General features: G+C 41.8%; 1 protein-coding gene across 7 annotated transcripts in view; it reads left to right on the top strand.

Annotated features, from left to right (window-relative positions):
- Positions 1–24836, top strand: part of RPS6KA3 (ribosomal protein S6 kinase A3) — a 124888-nt gene that overhangs the window by 56152 nt on the left and 43900 nt on the right. For all 7 annotated transcript variants that reach the window (XM_073357139.2, XM_073357159.2, XM_073357129.2 and 4 more), the window contains 4 exons: positions 4479–4585; positions 12312–12349; positions 12664–12806; positions 16359–16429. In XM_073357139.2, the coding sequence (XP_073213240.1) occupies positions 4479–4585; positions 12312–12349; positions 12664–12806; positions 16359–16429 (359 nt within the window). The remainder of the gene's footprint in view (positions 1–4478; positions 4586–12311; positions 12350–12663; positions 12807–16358; positions 16430–24836) is intronic.

Genomic DNA, 24836 nt, shown 5'->3' with positions numbered 1-24836 from the left:
AGTTTGGTTTTTGTATGGACATTTTCACTAGATTGGGATTGTTTGTCAGTAGTACAAGACATCCTCTCAAGTAGCAGAAAAGATTCCATGAGGTGCTCCTATCAGGCCAAGTAGAAGCATTTCACCTTCTGGGCCAGGCAGAGGGGTCTCGCTCCAGAGGACATACGTTTTCCCCTTCTGTTAGCCTAGTTTCTGTCCCTTAAGACATCAGGCCTTGCGCTCAATTCCATGAAGGTTCACCCCTCTGTGGAAGGATGTTCTGTGTTTACTCTCCCATTGACTACCAGGTTTTGGAAAGGCCTCTTCAGAACTTATCCACCCATTCAACCTATCACTCACCAATGGGACCTCAACCACATCCTCTTGACATTAATGAAATCGTCCTTGGAATCTCTGGCTTTATGTTCCCTGTCCTTTCCAGGAAGGTCACTTTCTTGGTAGCTGTTACTTCCGTGAGAAGGGTAGGAGAATTGGGGGCCCTAATGACTGACCCCTCTTTTACCATGTTCCCTAAAGACCAAGTTTCCCTGCCTCTGCACCCCAAGTTTCTATCAAAGGTGGTATCCAATTTTCATTTCAATCAACCTATAAACTTTCTTTCCAAAGCCTCACACCCTGCTGTATCACACATTCCCTTTTTCAACCCCCACCACCTCTTTGGTTGTGTGCATCCATTGGAGTCAGGTGTGGTCCATCATAAGGGTGAACCGCCACCCAAGTAGGTAGTTCCGTAAAATGTCTATGGCCCATTTCACTGCTAGGCATTCCTTTTCTACTACGGCATACCGTTGTTCCCTGGGTAGGAGCTTCCAGCTGAGGTAAAGTGCTCCTCATCCCCTACCATCTGTGAAAGGAGGGCCCCAAGTCCTACCTCCGAGGTGTCTGTAGGATGAATTCCTTCTTGAAATCTGGGGCGCTGAGCTCTGGATGACTGCGAAGGGCCGACCTCAGGTCCACTTAAGTATCTCCAGGCCCAAGCTCTTATCAGGTCTGTCAGAGGCGCTGCCCTCATGGTGAAATGAGGGATGAACCAGCAATAGTACCCCACTATCCCTAAAAACGCTCTGACTTGTTTCTTGCGGATCAGGGGGGCAATTCCTGTGTTGCCTCCACTTTGTTCCATTGGGGTTTCACCAGGCCCCTTCTGACTACCTGAGGTATCTGGCCTTGGCTAGCCCTATTGCGCATTTGGATGGGTTAGCAGTGAGGCCAGCCTGTCTAAGAGCATCTAGTACCGCTTCCACTTCCCCAGGTGCATCTCCCAGTCAGGGCTATGGATTACCACATCGTCCAAATAGGCAGCAGCATACTTGGCATGGGGTCAAAGTAATCTGTCCATCAGTTGTTGTAAAGTTGCGGGGGGCTCTATGGAGCCCAAAAGGGAGGATGGTATATTGGAAGAGGCCATCGGATGAAGAGAAGGCAGGTTTTTTCCTTGGCGTTCTCAATAGCCTTTTGTTAAGTCCAAGGTGGTCAAGTATCGGGCCTTGCCTAACTGATCCACCAGCTCATCAATACGTGGTATTGGGTAGGCATCAAATTGGGATACCTCGTTTTAACTTCCAGAAGTCATTACAAAACCTGAGGGTGGTGTCATGCTTGGGGACCAAGAGAGTTCGGCTGGACCACTGGCTGTGGGATTCCTCAGTAACCCCAAGTTCAGCATCTTCCTTACTTCTGCCCTAATTTCTTTTCTTTTTGCCTCTGGTATGCGATATGGTTTTATCGTCACCCTTGCTCCAGGACAGGTGATGTGGTGTTGGATCAGCATTGTACCGCCTGGTTGTGTGGAGAACACATTCCGCTGGATCATCTCGATGACCTGCTTTGGTTCTGGGGCTAATTTGGGGAATATCCTTTCGTGGGCCATCTGCCTGGGATGGAGCCAGCAGGACAGCCAGGCACGACTCCTGATTGAGCCAGGGTTTCAGTAAATTGACCTGGTAGATCTGCTCAGGCCTTTGGCAATCTGGCTGCTTCACCTTATAATTCACCTCCCCAACAGCTTCCACGATCTCATGTGGTCCACACCAGCTGGCCAGAAGCTTGCTTTCTGTTGTGTGCACCAGCATCCTGGTTGAAATTTCCGTGATTTTGCCCAACAGTTGTAGTAGGTTCGCTGGGCCTCTAGTGCTTTTTCGAAATGCTTTCGTACTATGGGGGTCACTTGGGCTATTTGTTCTCTCATCTGGACCACATGTGCGATGAAGTTCTTTCTTCCCTGGGTTGGGTTGTTCCTCCCATTCCTCCTTTGTGATGTCTAATATGCCACGTGAGTGGCGTCCGTACAGTAGCTCAAAAGGAGAGAATCCAATAGATGCCTGGGGAACTTCTTGTATCGCAAACATCAGGGACTGTAGGAGGGTATCCCAGTCTTTTCCATCGTGGGCCACCACCTTTTGGGTCATGCTTTTGAGAGTGTGATTAAATCGCTCGACCAGACGATCTGTTTGGGGATGATGGACCGAAGTCCACAAGGCTTGGATGCAGAGCAGGGTACATAAGTCTTTCATCACTCTCGACATGAAGGGAGTCCCTTGATCTGTCAGTATCTCCTTAGGGATTCCTACCCTAGCAAAAACCTGGATCAGTTATTTTGCCATGGCCTTGGACGTGGGGTTTCTTAGAGGAATGGCTTCTGGGTACCGTGTAGCGTAGTCCAGGATGACGAGTATGCTTCAGTGGCCCCGGGCCTATCTTTCTAGTTGGCCCCCTAGATCCATGGCTGTCCTTTCAAAAGGGACTTAAATTACAGGCAGGGGTACCAATGGGGCCCTTAACTGAGGTCGAGGGCTATGCAGCTTGCACTCTGGGCAGGAGGTGCAATAGCGCTGGACTTCTGCCCATACCCCTGACCAGTAGAACCTCCTTAGGACTCTCTATCCAGGGTCTTATCTGCTCCTAGATCTGCCCCCAAACCGATGACTGAGAGGTAACTCTAATATGGCCCTTGTGTGCTTTCATGGCACCAAGAGGAGGAGTTCTACTTTGCCCCGTATTGGCATTACCCCATACAACAGACCCTGTTTGATTATATAGTATGGCCCTGGGCCTTTGTTTTTCCCTTCTACTGGCACGCCATTTACCTCTACTACCTCCTCGCTCACGTTTGCATAAAGCGGGTCATAGGCTTGGTCCTGCTCAAAACACTTGCGTGTGGGCCTATCTGGCCTGATTCTATTGGATCAATCTCCCCTCCTTCTCTGGGGGTACTTATGCTCGTACTGGGGGCTGTCTCTGGGTCTCCCTTTCTCCTGTTCTCTGGTCTTTCAATTGTCAGCAGCACACCTCCAAACTCCAGTCTTCTCTCCCTCCTCGCACTAGACATGATTATCCTACGCATTTTGAGAATGGTTTACTGCTGAAAGTATTCTGGGTTAACACAGGAGAGAGGTCAGCATTTTATATAATCCAGTTTCTATTGTGCCCTCTACAGAAGATATTTATGAAGGCCCTGAATCAGCAAGTTACTTAAGCACGTGCTTAACTTTGAGCAAGAGTAGTTCCACGGTTGTCATTGGATTAGTTGCATGCTTAAAGCTAGCCATGTGTTTAGCTAGTGTGTTGAATTGTGGCCTTGAGATGTGGCTCAACTCTCATTAAAGTAAAAAGAAAGACTCCATTGACATCAGGGGGAGTTGGACTGGACCATTATTAGACTTTTTTAAACACCATGTCCTTTAATTCTTCAGAACACTGCTCTCAGTCATCCATGTAAACCCATGGCCTATTGCTTTTAGGTTAATGGCTGGGAGGCAGAGCTCAAAAGTGGACTTTGTAATTCCTCCTCCTCCTAGGGCCAGTAGAGACTGAGCGCACAGTTATGATGCCAATAGTGTAGGGAAGGAATACACATTGCACCTGCCTTCTGCTCCATTACATAATGTGTGGGCATGTAATTTGGAGAGCACATATCAGAGTTAGTCACATACTATTTATTGCATTAACTATTTTAAAAGTTTGCCATTTTTCAATGAATAATTTGTTTGACAGATCAGTTTCTCTGTTAGCTGACCAGCTGTAGTTCACAGCACAAGCTTTTAGAAATGTGGAAAAAATAAGAGTGCACAGATCCAAGAGTTCACATCCACTCCACATACACATGCCAGCAATGTAGAAAAGACAGCCCTAGCCCTTAAGAGATGTGATTGTTTATATGGGAGACAGAGACACAAGGTAGGTGAGGTAATATCTTTAATTAGACCAACTTGTGTTGGTAAGAGAGACCAACTTTCAAGCTTACACAGAGCTTTTCTTCAGGTCACAGAGCTGTGTGTAAGCTCAAAAGCTCCTCTCTCACCAACAGAAGTTGGTCCAATGAAAGATGTTATCTCGCACACTTTGTCTCTCTAATATCCTGGGACCAACATGGCTACAAGAACAGTGCATATATACAAATGGCTCATTCAGTTGATGCTTTTTGTGGTTTTCCCTTAGCATGGAGGATTTTTTAAAAATCTCTTATTTTGCTTTTTCAGGTGATGTTCACAGAAGAAGATGTCAAATTCTACTTGGCTGAATTAGCACTTGCTTTAGACCACCTACATAGTCTTGGAATAATATACAGGGACCTAAAACCAGAGAAGTAAGAGTCCATTTTAGTAAATGCAATGTATGAATTAGTTAATATTTTATATAGCAGTTCAACAATGTAAACCATTATATAAATGCTAAGCATTATTATCTTTATAACTATTAGCCATTTAAAATTAGTGGCTCTCTAAGCTAACCAGTGAAAGTTGCTTTAAAAAAAAGTGTGATAATGTTTCAAGTAGGAAAATAAGCAGCTGGCACAAAGTTGGTATGCCAGATATTGGACATATGTAGCCCTGTTGGGCTCTCCCTGACAGCTGCACTTCTGTGAGAAAAGAAATACTGAAATATACATAGCCCATGATTTCCAGGTACTTTAAAAAGCGGAATGGAGCACAGCATACTCTTGATCACACAGTCAATATGCAGAGGAACAGTGGCCTTGATTTGTTGTGTCCATCAGGTGTATGTTTGATCAATATTGCAGCCTTTATTGTATGAAACAGATTTTTTCAAAGAAGGGCTGAAGTTTTAAAAAAATGCATAGTACAAGATTTAAGGTTACGTTTGAGCCTATGCACTCTTACAAAACCTATTTGAAAACTAATGGTAGAAAAAACTGTCCATGTCTAGCTTTCAATGTAAATTGCAGGGAGGCGTAAAATGGAATTCATGATTTAAAGCAATATTGTCAAGTCCAGTAATTTAAAATAGAAATTTTGACCTATCTTAAACTGATTGAGTGAGTGACTCGGTCCGCAACTTAATGGGTTTCTGTTTGTCATGCTGAACCGGCATGAGTGACTACTGAAATTGTAAGGTTTTGGGATGCCAATTCAGATGTCCATCTCAATAACCCAATCATCCTTGCCTCACTCAGAGATGAGCACAGGTGACTGAATTCCTTCTCTTGGTTTCATATCCTTCCTTAGTTCAGTTTTCCCAGTTATCTAGGTCTTTGTGGGAGAGTGTGTGCGTGTGTGTGTGGTGGGGGTTAATACTAACATAAAATGGAGGCGGCAAAGAGGAAAACAGTTGTTCCCCTTGGGAACTGCAGTCTGGATTCTGAGTCTTTCTGCTCTCAATGCTGGATTTTTGAACTATCCTCTGGAGAGGTGTCTAAATGGGAATAAAATTCTCATCAGTGCTTCATCTGACAGTTCATTCTTCCTCAAGGGCTTTAGGCCAGGTAACATGCAGTTATGCTAACAGTGTTATTATCTTGGGTGATCTTAGCCTTATTCCTTGAGCTTTCTGTCTGATTTGCAAATGATTTTGTAGCTGTCAGATCCCAGAAGAATGTGCCTGCCCCGTTTCTGTAAAGTGCAAGAAGCCAGTTGCAGTTAAAATGTGTGTGGGGTGGGGAAAGAGGCCATGGTTAAGACTTCCTCTCTTCAGTCATAAACCTACAGCTCCCACCTATAATGTGGCTTTAGTTGTTAAAAGCCATATTGTCAGACCATATCTAGAAACACGGTGCTGTAAGTACCCACTCCCTGTGCTCTAACTCTTATCCCTCTAATTCTAATGGGCTTGGATATAAATGACCCAGATTTCTCATGATGAAATGTGACTGCTTTATAAAGAGGTCCCAGTTCAGACCCCCTAATTTACTTTAGAAGACTAATCTGTTCTCTGTAGGAATAGTACAGAATTGCTGCATCTTATCCTCCTACCAAAGGAATGTCCTCCTTATTAACTTTGAGGAAAGTGAGCTGGATAACACTATCCCACTTCATCCAATGGTGAAAACATTGATTTATACCTGTTCTGTCCCAATATTCACTTTATCTTGCTAATACTTGCCAGCAGTATAAGCTCTCAACAGACAAAGCTTAATTCTGGGCCATTGTTCCCAAAGTTGATTTAGCATTTGTTTGTTGTTCAGGAAGTAATTCTTTTCCTATCTTGAAAGATTTCTTGCAAAACCAAAGAGATGTATTTTTTTTTATTTTTCCTATCCACATCTGGCTCTATAGTCATTCCTTCTGCTTAGATAGAGTCCTGGTTTGTATATCTTACTGAACTTAATACTCTTCCAGATGAACCCTCCCTTCAGAGTTCTTCAAATCATGTCCTGCAAGTCTTGGTATCTTCTAAATAACTCTGATATGTAAGAGGATTCCATCAATTTTCCCATCATAGCTGTTGGTGTCCTCATACTGGCTTCCTGAGCCTTCTAGCTAAAGTCCTAGAGAAGGAGGGAACAAGTCTGCTAAATATAGTATTATGGCTTTCTTTCTGTCTTTCTTTCGTTCTTTCTGTCATTCTTCAGGGATAGACTTTCTGGGGAGCTTTTTAATCGGGTTCTTAAGGACTAAACAAGAGTGAGAACTCTGCTTTCTTAAGAAAATCCTCAAGGTTCCATCTCTGACGTAACTTCAGATTGTGCACTGTTTTCTATAAACAGATCAGAAGATAAAATTATTAATCCTGTAGCAGAAGAGGCATGACACTAAGAGGTAGGGACAGGAAACCCAGTTCCCATTTCTCCAAGACCTATGACTGTATGGAGAACCTGAAAAGTCTACAGATTAGGAGTCACTCTTTTTATTTAAAGCACATATGAACAAATGTCACAAGTGGTTAAGAGAGCCATCTTCTTTGTGGATTACCTGGGTATCCCTTCTCAGCGTCTGTTACTTTGTTATGCTTTTTCACTCCTGCTGGCAAGAGAGACAGTAGTTCTAAAGACTTTTCAGCACTTTCTGGCTATAGGTTCCAAGACTCATGCACTCAAATAAGCAATGCTGGGTTATTCTATTTATTTCATTGTGAGCAATGACTCCAAGGAAGAGTGGCATATTCTGAACCTCATATATGGTTCAAGATGGAATCCCACCCAGTCAGTGATCCTAACCATAGCCCTAAAAAATGCTCTGACTTTTGTTGACATGCAGAATGTCTAGCTGTATATTCCATTAGTTCCAAGAAGTAATGGGTACTTTCATTTTTACTTCAGAAGAGTTAATCTGGTATTTTGCTCTCCACATCAGTATGTCCTCTGTGCCTTAAGTCTTTGACAAGCCATTGGTTGTAATGACAGCACACCTGTGGAAGCATAGACTAGCAGTTCATATCTACATAGATTTTTGTCTAGACCAGGACATTTCAGTAAAGAATAAATATTTTCCTGCTTTTATTGTAAAGGTTAGCCTGCCTCCAGATGCAATATCTGGACACATCTTGATAGAATCATCCTGTTAGAGGAAAGTCAAGCAAACTACCTGGGTTCAAATCTGCAATACTATCTGCTTCTCCTGGGAATAGATGCAGCTAGTTGGACCCTGTCTTGAAGTGATACTTCAGCCTCACTTCCACTTCTGGACTCTCAAGATTAAATCAGGAACAGCTGCAGTCAATCATACTTGGACCCAAACTAATTAATAAGTAGTCATCTTAAGGTCAGAATTTAATGCTCCACTCTCCCTAAAGGGAACTTGCCTAGGCAAATTCTGGTGAGTGGTTTTGATCAGAGATGTGAATCTTTCCAGTTAGGAACATGTGGCTGGGGGGAGGGCAGGATGGAGGATGGTAGTCTTATTTTGGGGTCTTTAGATGCTAGTAAAATAACAAAAGAATAAGTTGGTCTAATGGAAGTGGTCTCACTTAGAGTCCAGCTCCATTAAATGTTTAAAAGATTAGAGCTTATTGAAGTCTTCGTTTCCCCTCTGGGGAATTCTGCCAGGAAAGATCTCCTAGTCTGGACAGACAACTTCATTGTTGTAGTTTACTTGAATCAGCAAACCAAGTGTTCCTGGAGACCCTTCTGCTATTTTACTGGACACAGAAAGAAATCTGGTGGCACTCCAAACCCATTGCTTTGCAGGAAATTTAAATCAGTTTGCAAGTGGCCTAACCCAGGTATGATGTCCTTTTGAAGAGTGTGGAATCTCTTCCTTTATATGTTCCAGGACATAGAGGCTACATGGTGACTCCCATCCTTGTTCACATTCTTCAGGTTGGTTTGGACTTTCAGGTTGGGCTTGCCATATATTTCATGAGGCAGCAAATCTTGGCCCTCACAGAATACCCATTTATTATGGGTTTTGCAGCTCCTTACAAAAAACTTCTCTCAGGTACAGCTATGGATTAAACCTCCCATTAGACCCTTTATTTGTACCTGCCCATTTAATCAGGGCTGGCAAACTCTGTATTTGGCCATTCCAGCATATCAAATTCTATAAATTATGTTTCCTAAAGACACGGTGGCTCTTCACTCTTTGCCCTTTTTTGTTTATAGGTGTCCTACCACTTTCCATCAAAATCAAGTGGTGGTTCCCCCCCTTTTTCTGCCATTGTTATGAAGAATTGTCTTCATTCCCTGGATGTCAGGAGGGCCTTGAATTTCCATATCAGTAGGACCCAGGATTTGAGGGTCAGTGAATGCTTTTGTTTTTTGTGTAGGTTCTAAGAAGGGTCACAATACTCACAAAAATGATTAGTCTAGATGGATCAGAATCAAGAGCCCACCTGAGGACACATTCAAGAAGAGTGAATTCCTTATGGGATGCAGTCCCTTAGACACACTCAGGCAATGAGAGGGCAAAATTTGCATATGACACACAGTTATTGAGAGAAATCCAAAGAAGACAGTGCAGAACTTCAGGGGGACCTAGCCAAGCTATGTGAATGGTCAACATGATGGCAAATTGAATTCAGAGTCAATAAATGCAAAGTAATGCACATAGCATGGAAAGCTTAGCACTACTTATATGCCTTACTGGGTTCTAAATTGACAGTATTAACTGAAGAAAAAGTATCTGGTCATCTTTGTGGACAGCTCAGTGAAAACCTATGCTCAATGAGCAACTGCATTTAAAAAAAGCAAATCACATTAGGATGCATAGGGAATGGGATGGAGAGAAATACAGAAAATATTACAATGCTAATATATAAATCAGTGATCATTCTCATCTGGATTACTGTGTTTAGTACTGGTCACCCCATCTCAAAAAGTCAATTACAGAATTAGGGGGTTCAGAGAAGGGCAACAAGAATGAGTTAGGGAAATGGAAAAACCTTTCATGAAAAGAGTGGGATTGTTTACCTGAGAGAAGACACATGTAATAAGGGTCAGGACAAAAGTATACAAAATAATTAGTGGTATAGCAAAGGTATGTGGGGAGTGTCTGTTCTCCCTTATTACATAAGACAGGACAATAAAATAGAAGGGCAACAAAACTGATACTTTTTCACACACGTAATTAGACTGTAGAACTTACTGCTTCAAGATGTTGTTGATGCAAGATTCAGAGGAATTGGATATTTATATGGATAACAAGAATATCCAGTTACAGTTAATGAAAAAAATTAAAGTAATTTAAAATTTCATGCTTCCTAGCATAAGCCAATCTCTAACTATTAGGGGTTCAGATGAGACTTTGATAAGCACCAGTTTATCTCATGTATGTCTGCTGCAGGGCTTCTTGCAACTTCATGTGAGGCATCTGGTGCTGGCTACTGTCAGAGACAGTATACTGGCTTAGATGGCCCACGGGTCTGATCCAGTACGGTAATTCCTATGCCTCTTAATGAAGAGAGAGTGTTGCTTTGGAAGAGGACTGCAAACTGGCAGTTTGGTTTCACATGCATGCCCTTACTGTGCATGATAGAATTAGATACCTATCTACTCCTAGTGCTCCTTTTGGTAGCATTGTCTTTGACTTTGTTCTTGAAAAGTAATTCCTCCGTGTTGTGGAAATGGGATTGCTATAGACTAAGCTGGTTTACTCAAAGAATAGATACTTTTTCTTACCCAGAAATGGTTGTATTCTTATGAAACCAGCTCAGTCCACAATGACCAAACTTACAGTGGAACTGTTTTCTGTGTTCATTCTGTAACTAGTACCTTCCCCTTTTCTGAAAGGTATTGTGCTTAGGACAGTGTTGTTTGCAGAATGTTGTCTCATTTTGTCTTTTTTTGGTTTTACATAAATGTTCCCTGTTGATTCTAATGGAGCTCTTCTTTAACCTGATACGTGCCTTGGTGAAAGCATAAGTTGTCTTCTGTCCTATTTGTAACTACTCCAATGAGTGCTATGGCAATGGCTAGTAGCGTGCTCAGGAGGAACTTGGGGACACATGAATTATGTTCTAAAATCCTGCACTTTCTATTGGTTGCTTACATCTATACAACCGTGAGGTGGATGAAAACTCGTTAAATTGTAAACTGAGCTGGTTTCATCAAAGAAATACCATTTACTGGTAAGAACATTTTTCTAAGCTGGTGAGGAATGTCTTCCATATACTTAAAAAATACCACACCCAGTCTGAGAAGTAAATCGCTTTTCAAAACCACCTTTTCTATAGGATCCATGATGCTTCCTACATAGTTGGAGCATAGCCAGGTATTCTACCACTAGAAGCAGCACAAGTTAATAAATAAACACTATTTTCAAATCTTTGCTGGCCTCATCAATACTACTGTGCAAACAAGAAAGTGAATGAAGTTAGTTTATGATCCTTTTAAAATACAGAAGTGGGGAGAACTTGTTTGCCAAAAGTAAGAGGATAAAAAATCAAGGAAGGGGAGCTTTAGAGCTTTTAAATAATAAAAGCAATAATAAAACTGTTTTTAAAAATTACTCCATTCAATCTTGTAACAGTTTCCTTTTTTAATAAATGTTTTAATAATTCTAGCTAAAATAGAAAAAATGAAATCAGGCACACCGTACTTTCTAGAAGTTGTACATTGACTAAATGATATATCCTTCGTAGATTTCCTGTTCTTGGGTTTAAGCCTTGGGCGTGTCTGTCTCAGAGTTAACTAGCAAAGGTCAAAATTATTTAGAAGTTTTGGTTGAGGTCCTCATTCCCACTATATGAGTTGTTCTTTTAAATGTATACGGTCTCTTAATTCTCATAGAGAGCCTGATCCTATAGCATGTTGAGCACTCTAAACTCCTGTTCTTTCAGTGGGAGTTGATGATGCTTAGAATCTGAAGGGAGGCACTCAGAATGTTACAAGATCAAGTCCAAAGGAAGCATAAAAATAAATGGCAACACAGCACAGCTTTAAGTATAGGTTTAAAAGGAACTTGACAGCATCCATTTAAAGTTGTTAGCACTTCCATTGAAACTCCAAAGATAGATAATACACATGAAAAGCACTATATAGGAGCTATTTGTTATATAAAAAAAATGCTTCAAAGAAACAGTGTTGGTCCTTAAAATATTCAATATTGTGTGTAAGTTTCCCTGCTCACTTTGAGTATCGTGGATAGAAAATTCAGGATTAAAGAGCTGTTGCTGCCATGTGGACTACTAGCAAATACCTTTCAATTATATGGAATTCTTGAGACAGATTCTGTGTTCATTCACGTTCTTTACTAAGAAAAAATCAAAGGAGAAAAAAGTTGTCCACTGAAATCTTTAGCTTTTTATTATTGTGACTTTGTCTTTACAGATATTTTTCATGTTAAAGTATATAACTAGGATTGAGATGCAACTTCTGAATTTTTTGGCTTTCATTAGGTTCTGATGCTGCAAACTGCCCAGCACAGACCCAAGAGTCTCTCTGAGAAGAGCAGCTTGTAGGAACGGGGCCTTAGAAAACAACACACTGAATGCATGTTTTTGTAATTTCATTAAATATATCCCTTTTCTATAACTGTAAATTCCAAAATTTATTCTTCTTTCCTTAGATTTTCACTGTTACATGTCTGTTTGTTGATGTTACTCTTTAAAGTTCTATTCTTATTTAAAGTTCTTTTGATTGTCAGTACAGTTTCTAAAACAAGGTTAAAAGATACTTTCAACTGCCCTTTTTTTTTTAGTATACTTCTTGACGAAGAAGGACATATCAAATTGACAGGTAAGTAAAAATAAATTTCAGATTATGAAAAGTTTTTAATTCATAAGTTGTCTGTTTTTTAAAGGAATATAGTAAAATCTGATTTTTTTCTTTTTTATTGCAAGTAATTTTGCAGAACAGATGGTGATATTTAACATGGACTAAATGAAGTGTTATTATTTAAATAAGAAATCTGATTTAAAAAATAAAAAGTAATGATATGACCACTAATGTGACTTTTTTCATAGTTTTATAGCTTTTGTGTTAGTTATATTTGTATGCTTAGAAATTCTTAGCCAGTAGGAAAATTTCATTTCAGATTATATTTTTTTCAGATTTTGGCTTAAGCAAAGAGTCGATCGATCATGAAAAGAAAGCGTATTCCTTCTGTGGGACAGTAGAATATATGGCACCAGAGGTAGTTAATCGACGAGGTCACACACAGAGTGCAGACTGGTGGTCTTTTGGTGTTTTAATGGTAGGTTTCTGGTGAATAGAAATCATAGCAAAAGGTGGGTTATGACTGGCTTAACCCAGTCACATGAATTTATTGGTAATTAGTACTACTGTTCAGTTTGGCTCAACAGCGTGGTTCAGATCTCATCACATCACTGATATCATTCCACCTTTTTTCTTTTGCTTCAATGGAATATTGTGTGCCTATGACTGTTAACTGAGACTGATAGAAAAATGAGTGTTCAGAAAAGCTTGCTTTTCAAAAGTGAAAAATATTTTCCATATAGATTCAGATTTTGAAACTTTAAAATTGAATTCAATCACAGAAAAAGTTTTTAGAAGTAAAATTTTCTGATCACGTTAGCGATCTCAGTTTCAAACTAACGGAATAATGAAAGCTGCTTTATTTGCACAGAGATAGAATTTAGAGTTGCACTGAGCTGATGACAGACTTTCAGCTGTTGCTTAGAAGGGCCATGCATATGATATTTCATCAAAAAATAAGTTCCATTAAATTGACAAAATTTTACCAGACAGAATTTTTTTTTTTAACATTTACAACAAATGCAGGTATTTTTGAAAAGGAAAAAAGGATTATGTTTGAAAGTTTAGGAATGCCAAATAGAATTTTATACTTTAAAAATCATTGTATGATTTTTTTTAACATTAAGATCAAATGATGTTTTTAAAAATGAAAGATTTTTTATCTTTTGATGCTTCTGCAATACCTGTATAATTATGACAGCACAGTCTCTGTGTGTGCCTTATGATCTGATAAGGAGACTCTTTATTATTAGATCTGAAAACATACCCTATCACCTTTTGAATATCTAAAATGCTGTTGTGATATGGAAAATGACTGTGTAAAAAAGGCATCTGATCACTGAAGAGATCTTACATTTGTGGTTTGTCAGAGTCATATCTGCATACTTGACTAACAAGAATACATTTTCACTACTTCTTCCAGCACTGTGCAGCCAATACTGAGTGAGGGTGCTCTGTATTCTTTTCTGGCTTGGGCATCATCAGAAAAAAACTAAGATTCTGCAATCAGAGTGTAATTTAATATGGATGGAAAACAAGCTAGAAAGAACATAATTTGGTTTAAATCCCAGATTGAGTTTGCAGAGCTAGTAACTAAAATAATAATAATAAAAAGTCTTTATGTTTGAACTGAACATGTTAAAATTGGAAACCATGAAGAGTCAAAACATGGCTGAATGTCATTTTTAGAATCCAATTGCACTTTTCTTAAAAATACTTGGGCTGTTGATTTGCAGGAGGGTGAATTGAGAAGTCTAACACTTAAAAAAACTATTTCAAATACTATGGAAGTTTGTCAAAGTGTGTGTATCTTTCCATAAAATATTTATTTGTTGTAGCCTGTATCTCTGACTCCTTAAGTTAATTTATCTCGGAACATGAGCTATCTAAATGGATGTTCAGTTAATCTTATTTTGCTGATTTTGAGGAACCCAGTGCAAGATGTCTTCATAATTACTTCAGCCTCTACCCAGTGTAGCTAAAACCTGTTTGTTCAGTAGCTTCTTTTGGTAAAACAGTTCTTCCTAACCATTACTAAAACAAATTGCTCCTTCGTTCCTGCAGTCCCTTATATAGATGGTAGGCAAGGCGTGCAATACTTGGAATTCTACTTAAAACTGTAGAGGAGACAGATGATCTCACCAGTAACTCTGCTCAAATAATAATAATAATAATGCTCAAATAAATTGGTTAGTCTCTAAGGTGCCACTAGTACTCCTTTTCTTTTTGCGAATACAGACTAACACGGCTGCTACTCTGTCACCAATAACTGTAATTGTTCACATCATGTAATTTCCTTCACCAGTGTGTGCTTTCCCATTCACACATCCTGTTTATTTTCACTTTGCGTCAGTTACAAGAAGCAGTCACGTGGTGGAAAAGTGTGTGTGCGCATGCACTTGCGTGTACACACCTACAAAGGATAGTGTGTGTGTGTGTGTGCGCTAGACACTGTAGTTATCAAAATTTAACGTTTTAGGGTGGGATTTTCAAAAGTGCTCAGCATTGGCTGAAGTCTGCTCCCACTGAAGTCAAAGTATTTAGGATTCACTTCAGTAAGAGCTGAATAAGGCCAATCCTGAACATTTTTGAAAATCGTATTCTGGGTCCTGTGTAGTCTTTTGGGGAGGAGGGCAGAGAGATCTGAGATGAAAATCTGTGGAAATGACATCTATGAACACCAATTACAAGAGGATAACTTAGCTTTGTTTAGTTTTTTGTTGATGGAACTTACACATTTTATGAAATATCTCATAAATAGAATCTCACTAACTCATACGAAATGTGAGACTTGTGTATTGCAAAGTTTGCAGATTAGAAATAAGTAAACCTCAGAAAATAATTATACTGTGCAATACAATTTACTTTGTTATTTTAATTTGATAAATATAGGTAGTTTACATTTAATTGTTATGTATTTCATAGTACACAACTGAATGTACAGAGTAATTTTTAAAAAATAAAGTTGTGATAAGATTAGCCCTTTCTCCAGCACACCGTGCCAGGAAGTGTGGTAAGATTATCAGATTTGTAGTTCAGCAAAGTGAGAAGTAGTGAAATTATTCTATATTAGCATTATATTAAATAGAATAAAATGGTTAGTTGAACAATTTGTTTCCAAAGTCAGGAAATGCAAAATTCCAGGCTCCAACTGCTATGTTAAGTTGGCAGCATCTCATATGTTTTATGAAATAATTTTTATAAAAAGCTAGCTATTTAGGCCTGGGTTTTAAGAACTGCATGAGTGCTATTGTACTTGCATATTTTGTATCTGAGACTACTGCATTTGCATATGTAGTCGGATTATTGTTCACTAAGCTTGTCTCTTTCACCAACAGAAAGTGGTCCAATAAAAGACATTACCTCACCCATCTACGTGGTCTCTCTAATATCCTGGGACCAACAAGGCTACAATATTGCAAACCTCTTTTATACAGTCACTTTCAGAATTGAACAGTATTTTAAAAGTGGCGGTTGCCCATTAAAAGGCATTGTAAAATATGTATGCATGTACAATGCCGGTCTTCTATTTGTAAGTCCTCATACATTCCCCATATGCAATAACCACTTTTTAATTGTGAATAACTTCATTATCCAACTACTTTTTTTTTCCTAGTAAAGACTATTTATATTGTTTCACCATTATTTAGACATCTGGCAATATTTTTTACCTGGGAAAACTGTATTTTTGAAAAACTCAGATAACTAAAGTTATTTTGCTCAAGCTCCCAAAGAAAGTTGTATTTAGGGGAAAAAACAAGCATAGAGAATTGCAGCTGATAAAAAGGTGAATTTTTCAGAAAGTATGTGAACACAGAGTAATGGTGGAAATTGTTTTGCAACCGTAAGTTCAGTAAGTGCTTCCAGGTCTTTGCAATAATTAAAACTTGTAGCATAAGCAGTTGCTTTGCAAAGTCTTAATTTTTGATATGCATGACTTTTAAAATATTATTCTGTTAAGTAGTTTTATCAAAAATTAGGTTTTGTCCAAGTCTTTTAATGTAATTGATGCAAGTTTTACTCTGTACAGTTTGAAATGCTCACGGGTACTCTACCTTTCCAAGGGAAAGACAGAAAAGAAACCATGACTATGATTCTCAAGTGAGTACACTCTTACTTATGTCTTCTACAGGGATGCCCTCTGGGCTGCAAATCTAATTTCTTCTCCTTCCTAATTTTCCAAGGTATTGGTAAATCCTCACTCCCTATTCCTATTCCACTTTATAAATTCCCTTTTCCACCCACCTAGTTTGCCCGTTCCTCCAATCCTTTCCCTTACCAGTTGCAAAGAATTTCATATCATCCTTTTAATCTAATATTTCCCTAATTTATAACAATATCTTCTCCAGCCCCATCTTCTTCCCAATTTTGTGCCCATGATTTCATTATCCTCTTCTGCCTTCCTCTTTATTGCAACTCTACACATTTCTGACATAATCCCATCTTTTAAGAAAATAGTCTCCGTCATCTTTTCCTGTTTGTTCCCTTCTCCTCCCCCTGCTCCTTACACTACCTCCGTTGCCAACAGTGCTCTCCTGTGGTACCTTCCCCTAGCTTTCCAAAATCTACATCCACCTTTGACCCTCATGAACTTGCGCTGTCTCTAATCTTCTGAGTCATCTTGCTGACAGTATCCTTGACTGTTTTCAATATTGCTTTGGTTTTGCTTTAGCTATAGCATGGAAATCTCTTACTTTCGTGTAGTTAATGATCTTATTTCTACTGACGAGGACTTGCTGTCTCTCCTCGTTCTCCTTGACCTCAGTACAATCTTTGATATGGTGGAACTCTTCCCCTTCCAGACTTTGTCTTTGCTTGTGAAGGAATCTCTGGTTTCTTCATATCAGGGTTACATTCCTACCTGTCAAGCCACTATTTCTGTTTCTCTTTAACTGTTCTGTGCTAAGACCCTTCCGCTGTGGAGTCTCACAAGGCTCAGCTCTCGATCCCTCGCACTGTTTCCCCCCTTTTGTCATTTTATCTCCAACCTCCGTTTTAGCTCCCACTTATATCGGGGGTTGGCAACCTTCCGCACACGGCCCATCAGGGTAATCTGCTGACCCGCGCTGCTTCCCGCAGCTCCTATTGGCCAGGAATGGCAAACCGTTGCTACTGGGAGCTGTGGGAGGCCGTGCCTGCGGACAGTCAACATAAACAAAATGTCTCGTGGCCTGCCAGCAGATTACCCTGATGGGCCGTGTTCCGAAGATTGCCGACACCTGACTTATATATTGATTCCAAATTGTATCTTTAGACAGCTTTAATGACTCCTCCCTGTCCACTGACAGCCTGTCTTGAAGGAATCAGAGGAAACCATAAATTAAATTTTTCAACTAAATATCTCTCAAAGAGGTGCATCAGTAAACATAATCCATCTCTTTTCTTTCCCTGTCTGACTCAGCTCTCCCATTTGCTTCTTTTCTACATGCCATCCTTGGCCTTGACGTTTCCTTTTCCTTCTGCATCTCTTACATCTGTAAATCTATCTATTCCAGTTTATGCCACATTGGCTGAAATCCTCATTCATGGCTGAAATCCTCATTATGTCATCATCTTCTGTTAATGTTAATTATTGCTAAGTTCTAACTCTCCAAACTCAAGCAGATGTAGGCTGCTTCCCACCTCATGTTGCTTGTGAGGGAATTCTGCACATTGTGCAGTGCAGAATTTTCACAGAAATTAATGTTTTTTGTGCTGAATTTCCTCTCTCCTCCCCCCCCCCCCCCATGGGCTACAGAACCTACTGGCCACCACTAGGCAGCACTGGACCTGGCAGAGCCCAGCTTGCAAGTAGATGATGCTGCTGGGGGAGGGGTAGGGGAAGGGAGTTGGAGGCTACTGGGCAGCTGAAGTTCCCCGCACGTCCTAAAGGAAGGAGGCAGTGTGCATGAAATTCCATATAAGCCCGGGAAACAGTATCAGGTTGTTTCTCCCTCTGGATCCCTGGGCTCTGTCCGGGAGGGAGTGAGAGTGTCTGGGCTGTGGGGTACTGCAGCTGGGTTCTGTGAGGTAGGGCGTGCGGGGATCTGGGATGGGGGACCTGTAGCTGGGCTCTGGTGGGGAGGGGATACATGCAAGTCGCCCCACAGCTGGGCTCTGGGAGGAGAGGTGGAGATATCTGGCCCTCCTGCTGGGCTCTGGGGGGAGGGGAGAGAGAAACAGGAACTGAGTTGTCTTAGGGGTTTCTTTAAATCTATTCCTGGAGGAATTTTTTGTCTGTATTGTTCCAGACATCAGGCTGGTGTGTACTGGTTAGTAGGTCGATCTAAGTCACGCTAGTTCAGTTACATAAGTTATGTAACTGAAGTTGATATAACTTGGGTCAACTTATAGCGGTGTCTACCCCGTGCTATGTTGACGGGAGACACTCTCCCATCGACATAGCTTCCATCTCTTGGGGAGGTGGAGTGCAGACATGGACAGGAAAGTGCTCTCCTATCAACTTAGAGTTTCTTCACCAGATCCACTTTATCGACACTGCTGCATCAATCGCAGTGGTGCCGATTTAGCTGGTAGTTTAGACTGGCCATATATAGTTGCTGATAGGTATTTTGAAATAAATTATCAATATAATTGAAACTGGTGTGATTGTATAGTATTATTTTGACAAATAAAATATGCAGAATTTTGCAGAATTGTAAAATATTGTGCATAGAGTTTTTAATCTTTTTATGGAAATTCCCCCAGGAGTATTATGTGTACAAGAAGCACAAAACTATACATCATGGCCAGCCCGAGACAGCTGCTTCCCCCATAAATTTCAGGAGCCAATTCAAATTTCCCACCTCATTTTTTAAAATTGTGGCTTTGTTTCTGCCAGCCTCTTATACACCACATCTTTACATCCGTTACTCTGCTTATCCACATGGGACTTCTCTCTATCCTTCAGTGCAGTGTTTCTAAAGTTGGTACAAGAACCTTCTCTGTGCTCTGCTATGTGAAACAGCCTGCCTATGTCTTTCTGGCTAATTGACTCTCCAACTATTTTCATATCTCATCTGAGCACACATCTTTTCTCCCTTGCCTATACCATTATTTTTTTCATCTTCTAGATTTTAATTTCAACTTCGAAACTATATTGTTTAATTAGGATTATTGTACAAAAAATGTGATATAAAATAAAGAAATGAATTATCCAAGTAGTTCTACAAATAATTGTAAATGTTCTGTAACTATTTATTAATACATTAATTAATACATTATATCTTGAATATGAGCAGAGGTGAAAAACTTCAAAAATATTTTAAAAAAATACCTTCTACTAAAATTTCCTTTTTATTATCTAACACTGTAAGAGCTATTGAAAACAGCACCAGTCTTTTCTTTGTAGTACTGAACCATCTCATGTCTCTCCTCCCAAAATACTCTTAGAACCATTTACAGTTGTGGGAATGGTGTACTAAACACATGTTCCACTGTGCACTGTTTGAGGTACATTACTTCACTACTACTCCTCTTCCCCTTAAATTCACACACAATGCACTCTTCCTACAGTGCACTTACATTTGCTTGGGTTCTTTGCTTTCAAGACAGGATCAAGAAAGTTTTGTTTAAAATTGAGAAGTTTTGTCATTTGAAGGAATCATAGTTTGCAGTAATGAGATTAACTTTTTATGCAACTCTTTTTCTATCCAGTGCTTTTGTATAGGATTTGTCTCCACCCATTAGCAACTGGAGACAAGATTGCTGTCACTCATGCAGCTGTATAACCTAGAAACTCTCCATTGACAGTAGTCATTTTTGCTTTCTGCTGTGTGCAGTGGCCAGTTGAGGAGTTTTAGAAGGATCCTCTGCCATAACAGAAAAAAAACAATGACAGTCCTACTTGCTGCAATTTAAGGAAAGGAAGTTGTATCCTGCAACTACAGGGCCCTTAGTACAGTTGGATCCACTACTACTTCTGGTAGATGCAAAAACTGTAGAGTTTCAACTGGATTCTCTCTCTTTGTCCATTGAGCCACTTCTCCAGAAGGTCAGTGGCACTTCTACTTTTAGGCATAGATTTGGTTCTCTCAAAGCAGTCAATCTCCCATCCTGACTTGCCATAGTTAGGGCTGGTCTACACTACAAAATTAGGTTGACTAAATTTAGGTCAACCGACAGCCACCACAGTACTTCAATTGGCTATTGCTGTCCACACTACCCTCCTTCTGTCGGTGGTGTGCTTGCACTGGCTGAAGGAGGGGCACTGACAGCCACACAGGGCTCACAGCAGGAGCCTGGCATGGGCTCAGGGAGCCTACCAGCGGTGAAATTGAAATTATCAATTTCACAGCTGCCTGCATCTCAGAGCAACAGCCCAGGCACACAGCTGGAGCCCTGAAATTGATAAAAATATCCGTTTCACTGCTGTAGGCTCTGTGCTGTAAAATGGAGCCCCATGCCAGGCTCATAGCTCCGGCCTTCACCCTGGAGTTGGGGCTCCAGCTAGGAGCCCAGCACCAGGATCAGTTTCACAGCAGGGAACCTACCAGCATGAAATTGACATTCTTGTCAGTTTCACATCTGCAGCTGCAAGCCTTGCTGCTGGTCTGAGCCAGACACAGTTGTGAAATTGACAAGAATGATGGCCAAAAGCTGAAGTAAGTAATGGACAGACACTGCATTGCGGTGACTACACTGATGTAAGTGCTGTGCCTCTCATGGAGATGGAGTCATGTTGGTGTAGCGGGCCACTTCGGCGGAAGCAGCATTCTAGTGTAGACACTGACATGATTATGTTGATGTAAGCTGCCTTATGTTGACCTAATTCTGTAGTGTAGACCAAGCCTCAGTTTGAGGAGCTGTCTTGGATGATTATCTATTTAAGAAGGGATTTTTAATCTTTCAATATAATCCCAACACATCCGGTCTCCTGGTCTGTGGCCTGCAATATCTCTTGTGCTACAAGTCCACATGGTTGTCCTTCAGCAGCAATCAGGCAGCAGCACCCTGTTCCTTATTGTCTATCTGTCAACTGCTGTTTAGCCATGAATGGAAGTAACATCTTGTAGAATGAGTGCAATGAAAGGCACTGCATAGAAAATGCACGTATGAGGATGTAACTAACAGAGGAGGAGCTGATGATCAGGCACCATCACCACCAGTCAACTGATCTTTTTGATGATGTGTACTACAATATTGAAGAGCCAGTAGAGAAAGAAGAGATTTTCTCCAACTTCTCCCCTGCAGGAAGAGATGGGAAATTTGGTAACTTACTAAGGACCTGATTAATGGTGTGTGATGAGGTAGCACGGAGGCGGATCTCTCCTGCAAGTAGCTTGGCTGATGGCATCTCTTGCTCAGAATAGAGGGAAGTTGGATACCCTCTTGTAGTCTGTGTTGTGGATCCTTGTGGAAGTGTAGAGGAATGGAAGAAACTTTGGGATGTGATGGGGAGACAGGTTAAGGGAGGGGAAAAAAGGAAATTATATCTTTCTTCTTCGAATAGATGCAGATGTGTATTTCAAGTAGGTGTGTGTGCACCCTGCTTGCCAGAGCCTTTTACCTAGCAGTATCCATAGAGGGGGCAGCCCTCGTTCCTTTAGCCCCTCTGTTGGCTATATGAGACAACACTGCCTCAAACACCTCTCCCCCTGCCCCTCCCACCCTCAGCTCCTTCTCAGCACCCATCACCTGGAGTCAGAGCTCTGTGTGGCTATCATTTCATAACTTTGCAATTCATCCTCTTAGGCTAGTTTTATTGTATATAGTCAAGTTAGTTAGAGTAAAAGTTTTAGACTATAGTATAGCGGTAGTGCTCCCTGGTGACGCCCTCACCAGCATTCAAGCATTGCCCTTCATGTGGAGTGGCAATTCCTAACAGTGACCCCTACAGGAGGTGGTTGCTCTGCCTTGACAAAGTCCACCTTAAAGTGTGCTGTTCAATCTGTAGATCATTTAAAAAGATGACTCGGATGGCATGAGACCTTCCCCCTCAAGCAGCACCTGCTTGAACAGGCCCTGAAGCAGGCCTTGGTACCGAGTCAGTTCTCAGGCCACAGATCGCCCTCCAGTTCGGAAAGTGCTACTGCCTTCCATTGTGGGTCAGGGGCCTCCAAAGAGGTGCAGGAGTAGTTCTCTGTCATTGGTACCAAAGACGAGGTTTCCAAAACCAATTGTGAACACTCCAGGTCCCAGGGCAACTCTTCTGCCTGCTCTAAGAAGAGTGCAGACTGGCAAAGGTTGGCTCTGGTGTGTGGAATAGCACAGGTTCCTCTGACCCTCCCTTGGTACAGGGTAGGGAGGGTAGACATCTCATACCATCGACTCCAATTCCGGCCTCCAGGTGTCCAATGAGTCCAGTACTGGCGAGAATAATATCGGTGCCAACAGTGTCTGTGATGTTAGCAGACCGACTCTACCTTTCAGTCCTATCTTTGCTGCTGTTTTAAGATTTTGCAAGGCTGGTGCCCATGATGGACCCTCCCCAGCCCAGTTGGAGCATGTTATTGAACTCTCAGGCCCTTTGTCACCGCACCAGGAAGCCCCCCTCCTGGGGGTTGGTATGAACACTGTACCGGAGCCAGTACAAGGTTTTTCAGTACCAGGCCCTTCCTCAGGATCAATGCAATTGACGCCGCAGATGGTTCTGTCAAGGTTGTTGCTGTCCCCTGGGATTGAGGCACTTGGGTGCTCTGTTACCAGTGTTTGCACTGGGACCGACCTTGCATGCAGCACTGATGTTGCTGACTACATTGGGAGAGCCAATTCTTTGTGTCACAGATGAGTTGGATAGCCTGTTGGCTACCTCCCTCAGAATTGGGATCCTCTTGCTCCGCTTTGTTGGAGGAAGTTCAAAGGCCATCAGTAGACTAGTGTGGCTACCGGGTTGGCATGTGTCCCATGGCTGGGTTGGAGGCCCCTGGCCTGGCACCTACTGGCCACCAATGCCTTACCCATCTCAGTGGCCCCCTTGGGCTTAATGGGAAGCTCCTTGCTCCCGGAGGTCTTGCTTATTGTCCAAGTCAAAAGCGAGATTGCCTGCTCGTGCTGCAATGGTGGCTGCAGTTTAGGCGCCCACAGTTCCCCTTCCTGTGGAGCCGCTGGAGTTTCCTTGTCTGGAGATGTAGCCTCAGGAGCAGGACCTGCCTTTGACCCAGACAACAGCCTCATCTCCCTCCCCGGCCAATGCAGTGCTGCCTGGTTTGATCTCCCTTTCCATCCTGGAGGACTTTAAGGCATACCCAGACCTTTTACATTATGTGGCCTCATCCCTTTGGTATTCAAGCAGAGTTTCTCCAGGAGGATACCCACAAACTCCTGGACGTTTTCTAGCCCTCCATCCCTGGGATCATGGCCCTCCTAATTCATGAAATGCTCCCAGATCCTGCGAGAACCCTTTGGGATATGCCAGCCTCGGTACTGCTGATGGCCAAGTGCTTGGAGAAGCGCTATTTTGTGCTTGTACAGGAATATGAGGGGTTTTATTCCCATCTGGCCCCACTGCTCTGCTCTGAACATTCAAGATGCTTACTTCCATGTGGCCATTCTACTGAACCGCAGGAAGTTTCTTTGCTTCATGGTAGGGGACTGCTGCTTTGAGAATACTATTCTACTGTTTGGTGCCTCTTCTGCTCCGAGTCTTCACCAAATGAATGGCGGTGGTCATGGTGTACGTCAGGAGGATGGGAATCTATATCTTCCCCTATCTTGACAACTGGTTGCTGAAGAGCAGCTCCAGCGAGGAGGTTCTCGCCCACATCAATACTACGCTATGTTTACTCGACTGTTTGGGACTCATTCTAAATACCATGAAGTCGACCTTGGCTCCCATTCAGCAAATAGAATTAGTTGGGGCCCTATTAGATTCCATGAAGTCCAGGGTGCTCCACTAACTGACCACTTCCAGGCCATTTGACAGCTGTGCCTCTGTTTGCAATCACAACCGTCCACAATAGTTGCATTTGTCTTAGCCTATTGGGCCACATGTTCACTTGTACACATGTATGACCATATGCACCTAGGTCATATAACTCTCCAAGTTGCATCTTTGCTCTCTTCAGATGTGACTCAGGATGGCTTATCTTCCTGCCCTGTATTCTTTGGGCAGCTTGGTTCTCCTTCCTCCATCAGTCCTGGAATCCTTGCACTGGTGGGAGTCCATATGCAATGTGTGCCAAGGGATCCCCTTCACTAGGCTTTCTTTAACCAAGTCAGTAGTTACTGACATGTCCCTTCTGGATTAGGGAGCGCATCTGAACTCTTTGAGGGTGCAGGGCCTATGGTTGGAACAGGAAACCTTGCTCCACATCAGCGTGCTGGAGCTTAGGGTCATCCACAAGGCACATTATGCCTTCCGGGACTGCAGCAGGCATTCAGTGGTTCACATACTCACCGACAATACCGCCACAGTGTACTATGTGAACAAACAAGGGAGAACCCACTCCAGATCACTCTGCCTATAGGCAATCAACCTGTGCAGTTCTGCATCAAAGAGGACATCACCCTGACAGCTGTCCACTTACCAGGAGCCCAGAATCATGTCAGCAGGCTTTTCTCCCCGAGCCACAAATGGTCCCTGAAGTTA

The sequence above is a fragment of the Lepidochelys kempii genome, chromosome 1 (genome assembly GCF_965140285.1).
Source record: "Lepidochelys kempii isolate rLepKem1 chromosome 1, rLepKem1.hap1, whole genome shotgun sequence".
Classification (NCBI taxonomy): domain Eukaryota; kingdom Metazoa; phylum Chordata; order Testudines; family Cheloniidae; genus Lepidochelys; species Lepidochelys kempii.
Note: the sequence above shows the minus strand (reverse complement) of the source record. Positions and strands in the feature narration are given on the sequence as shown.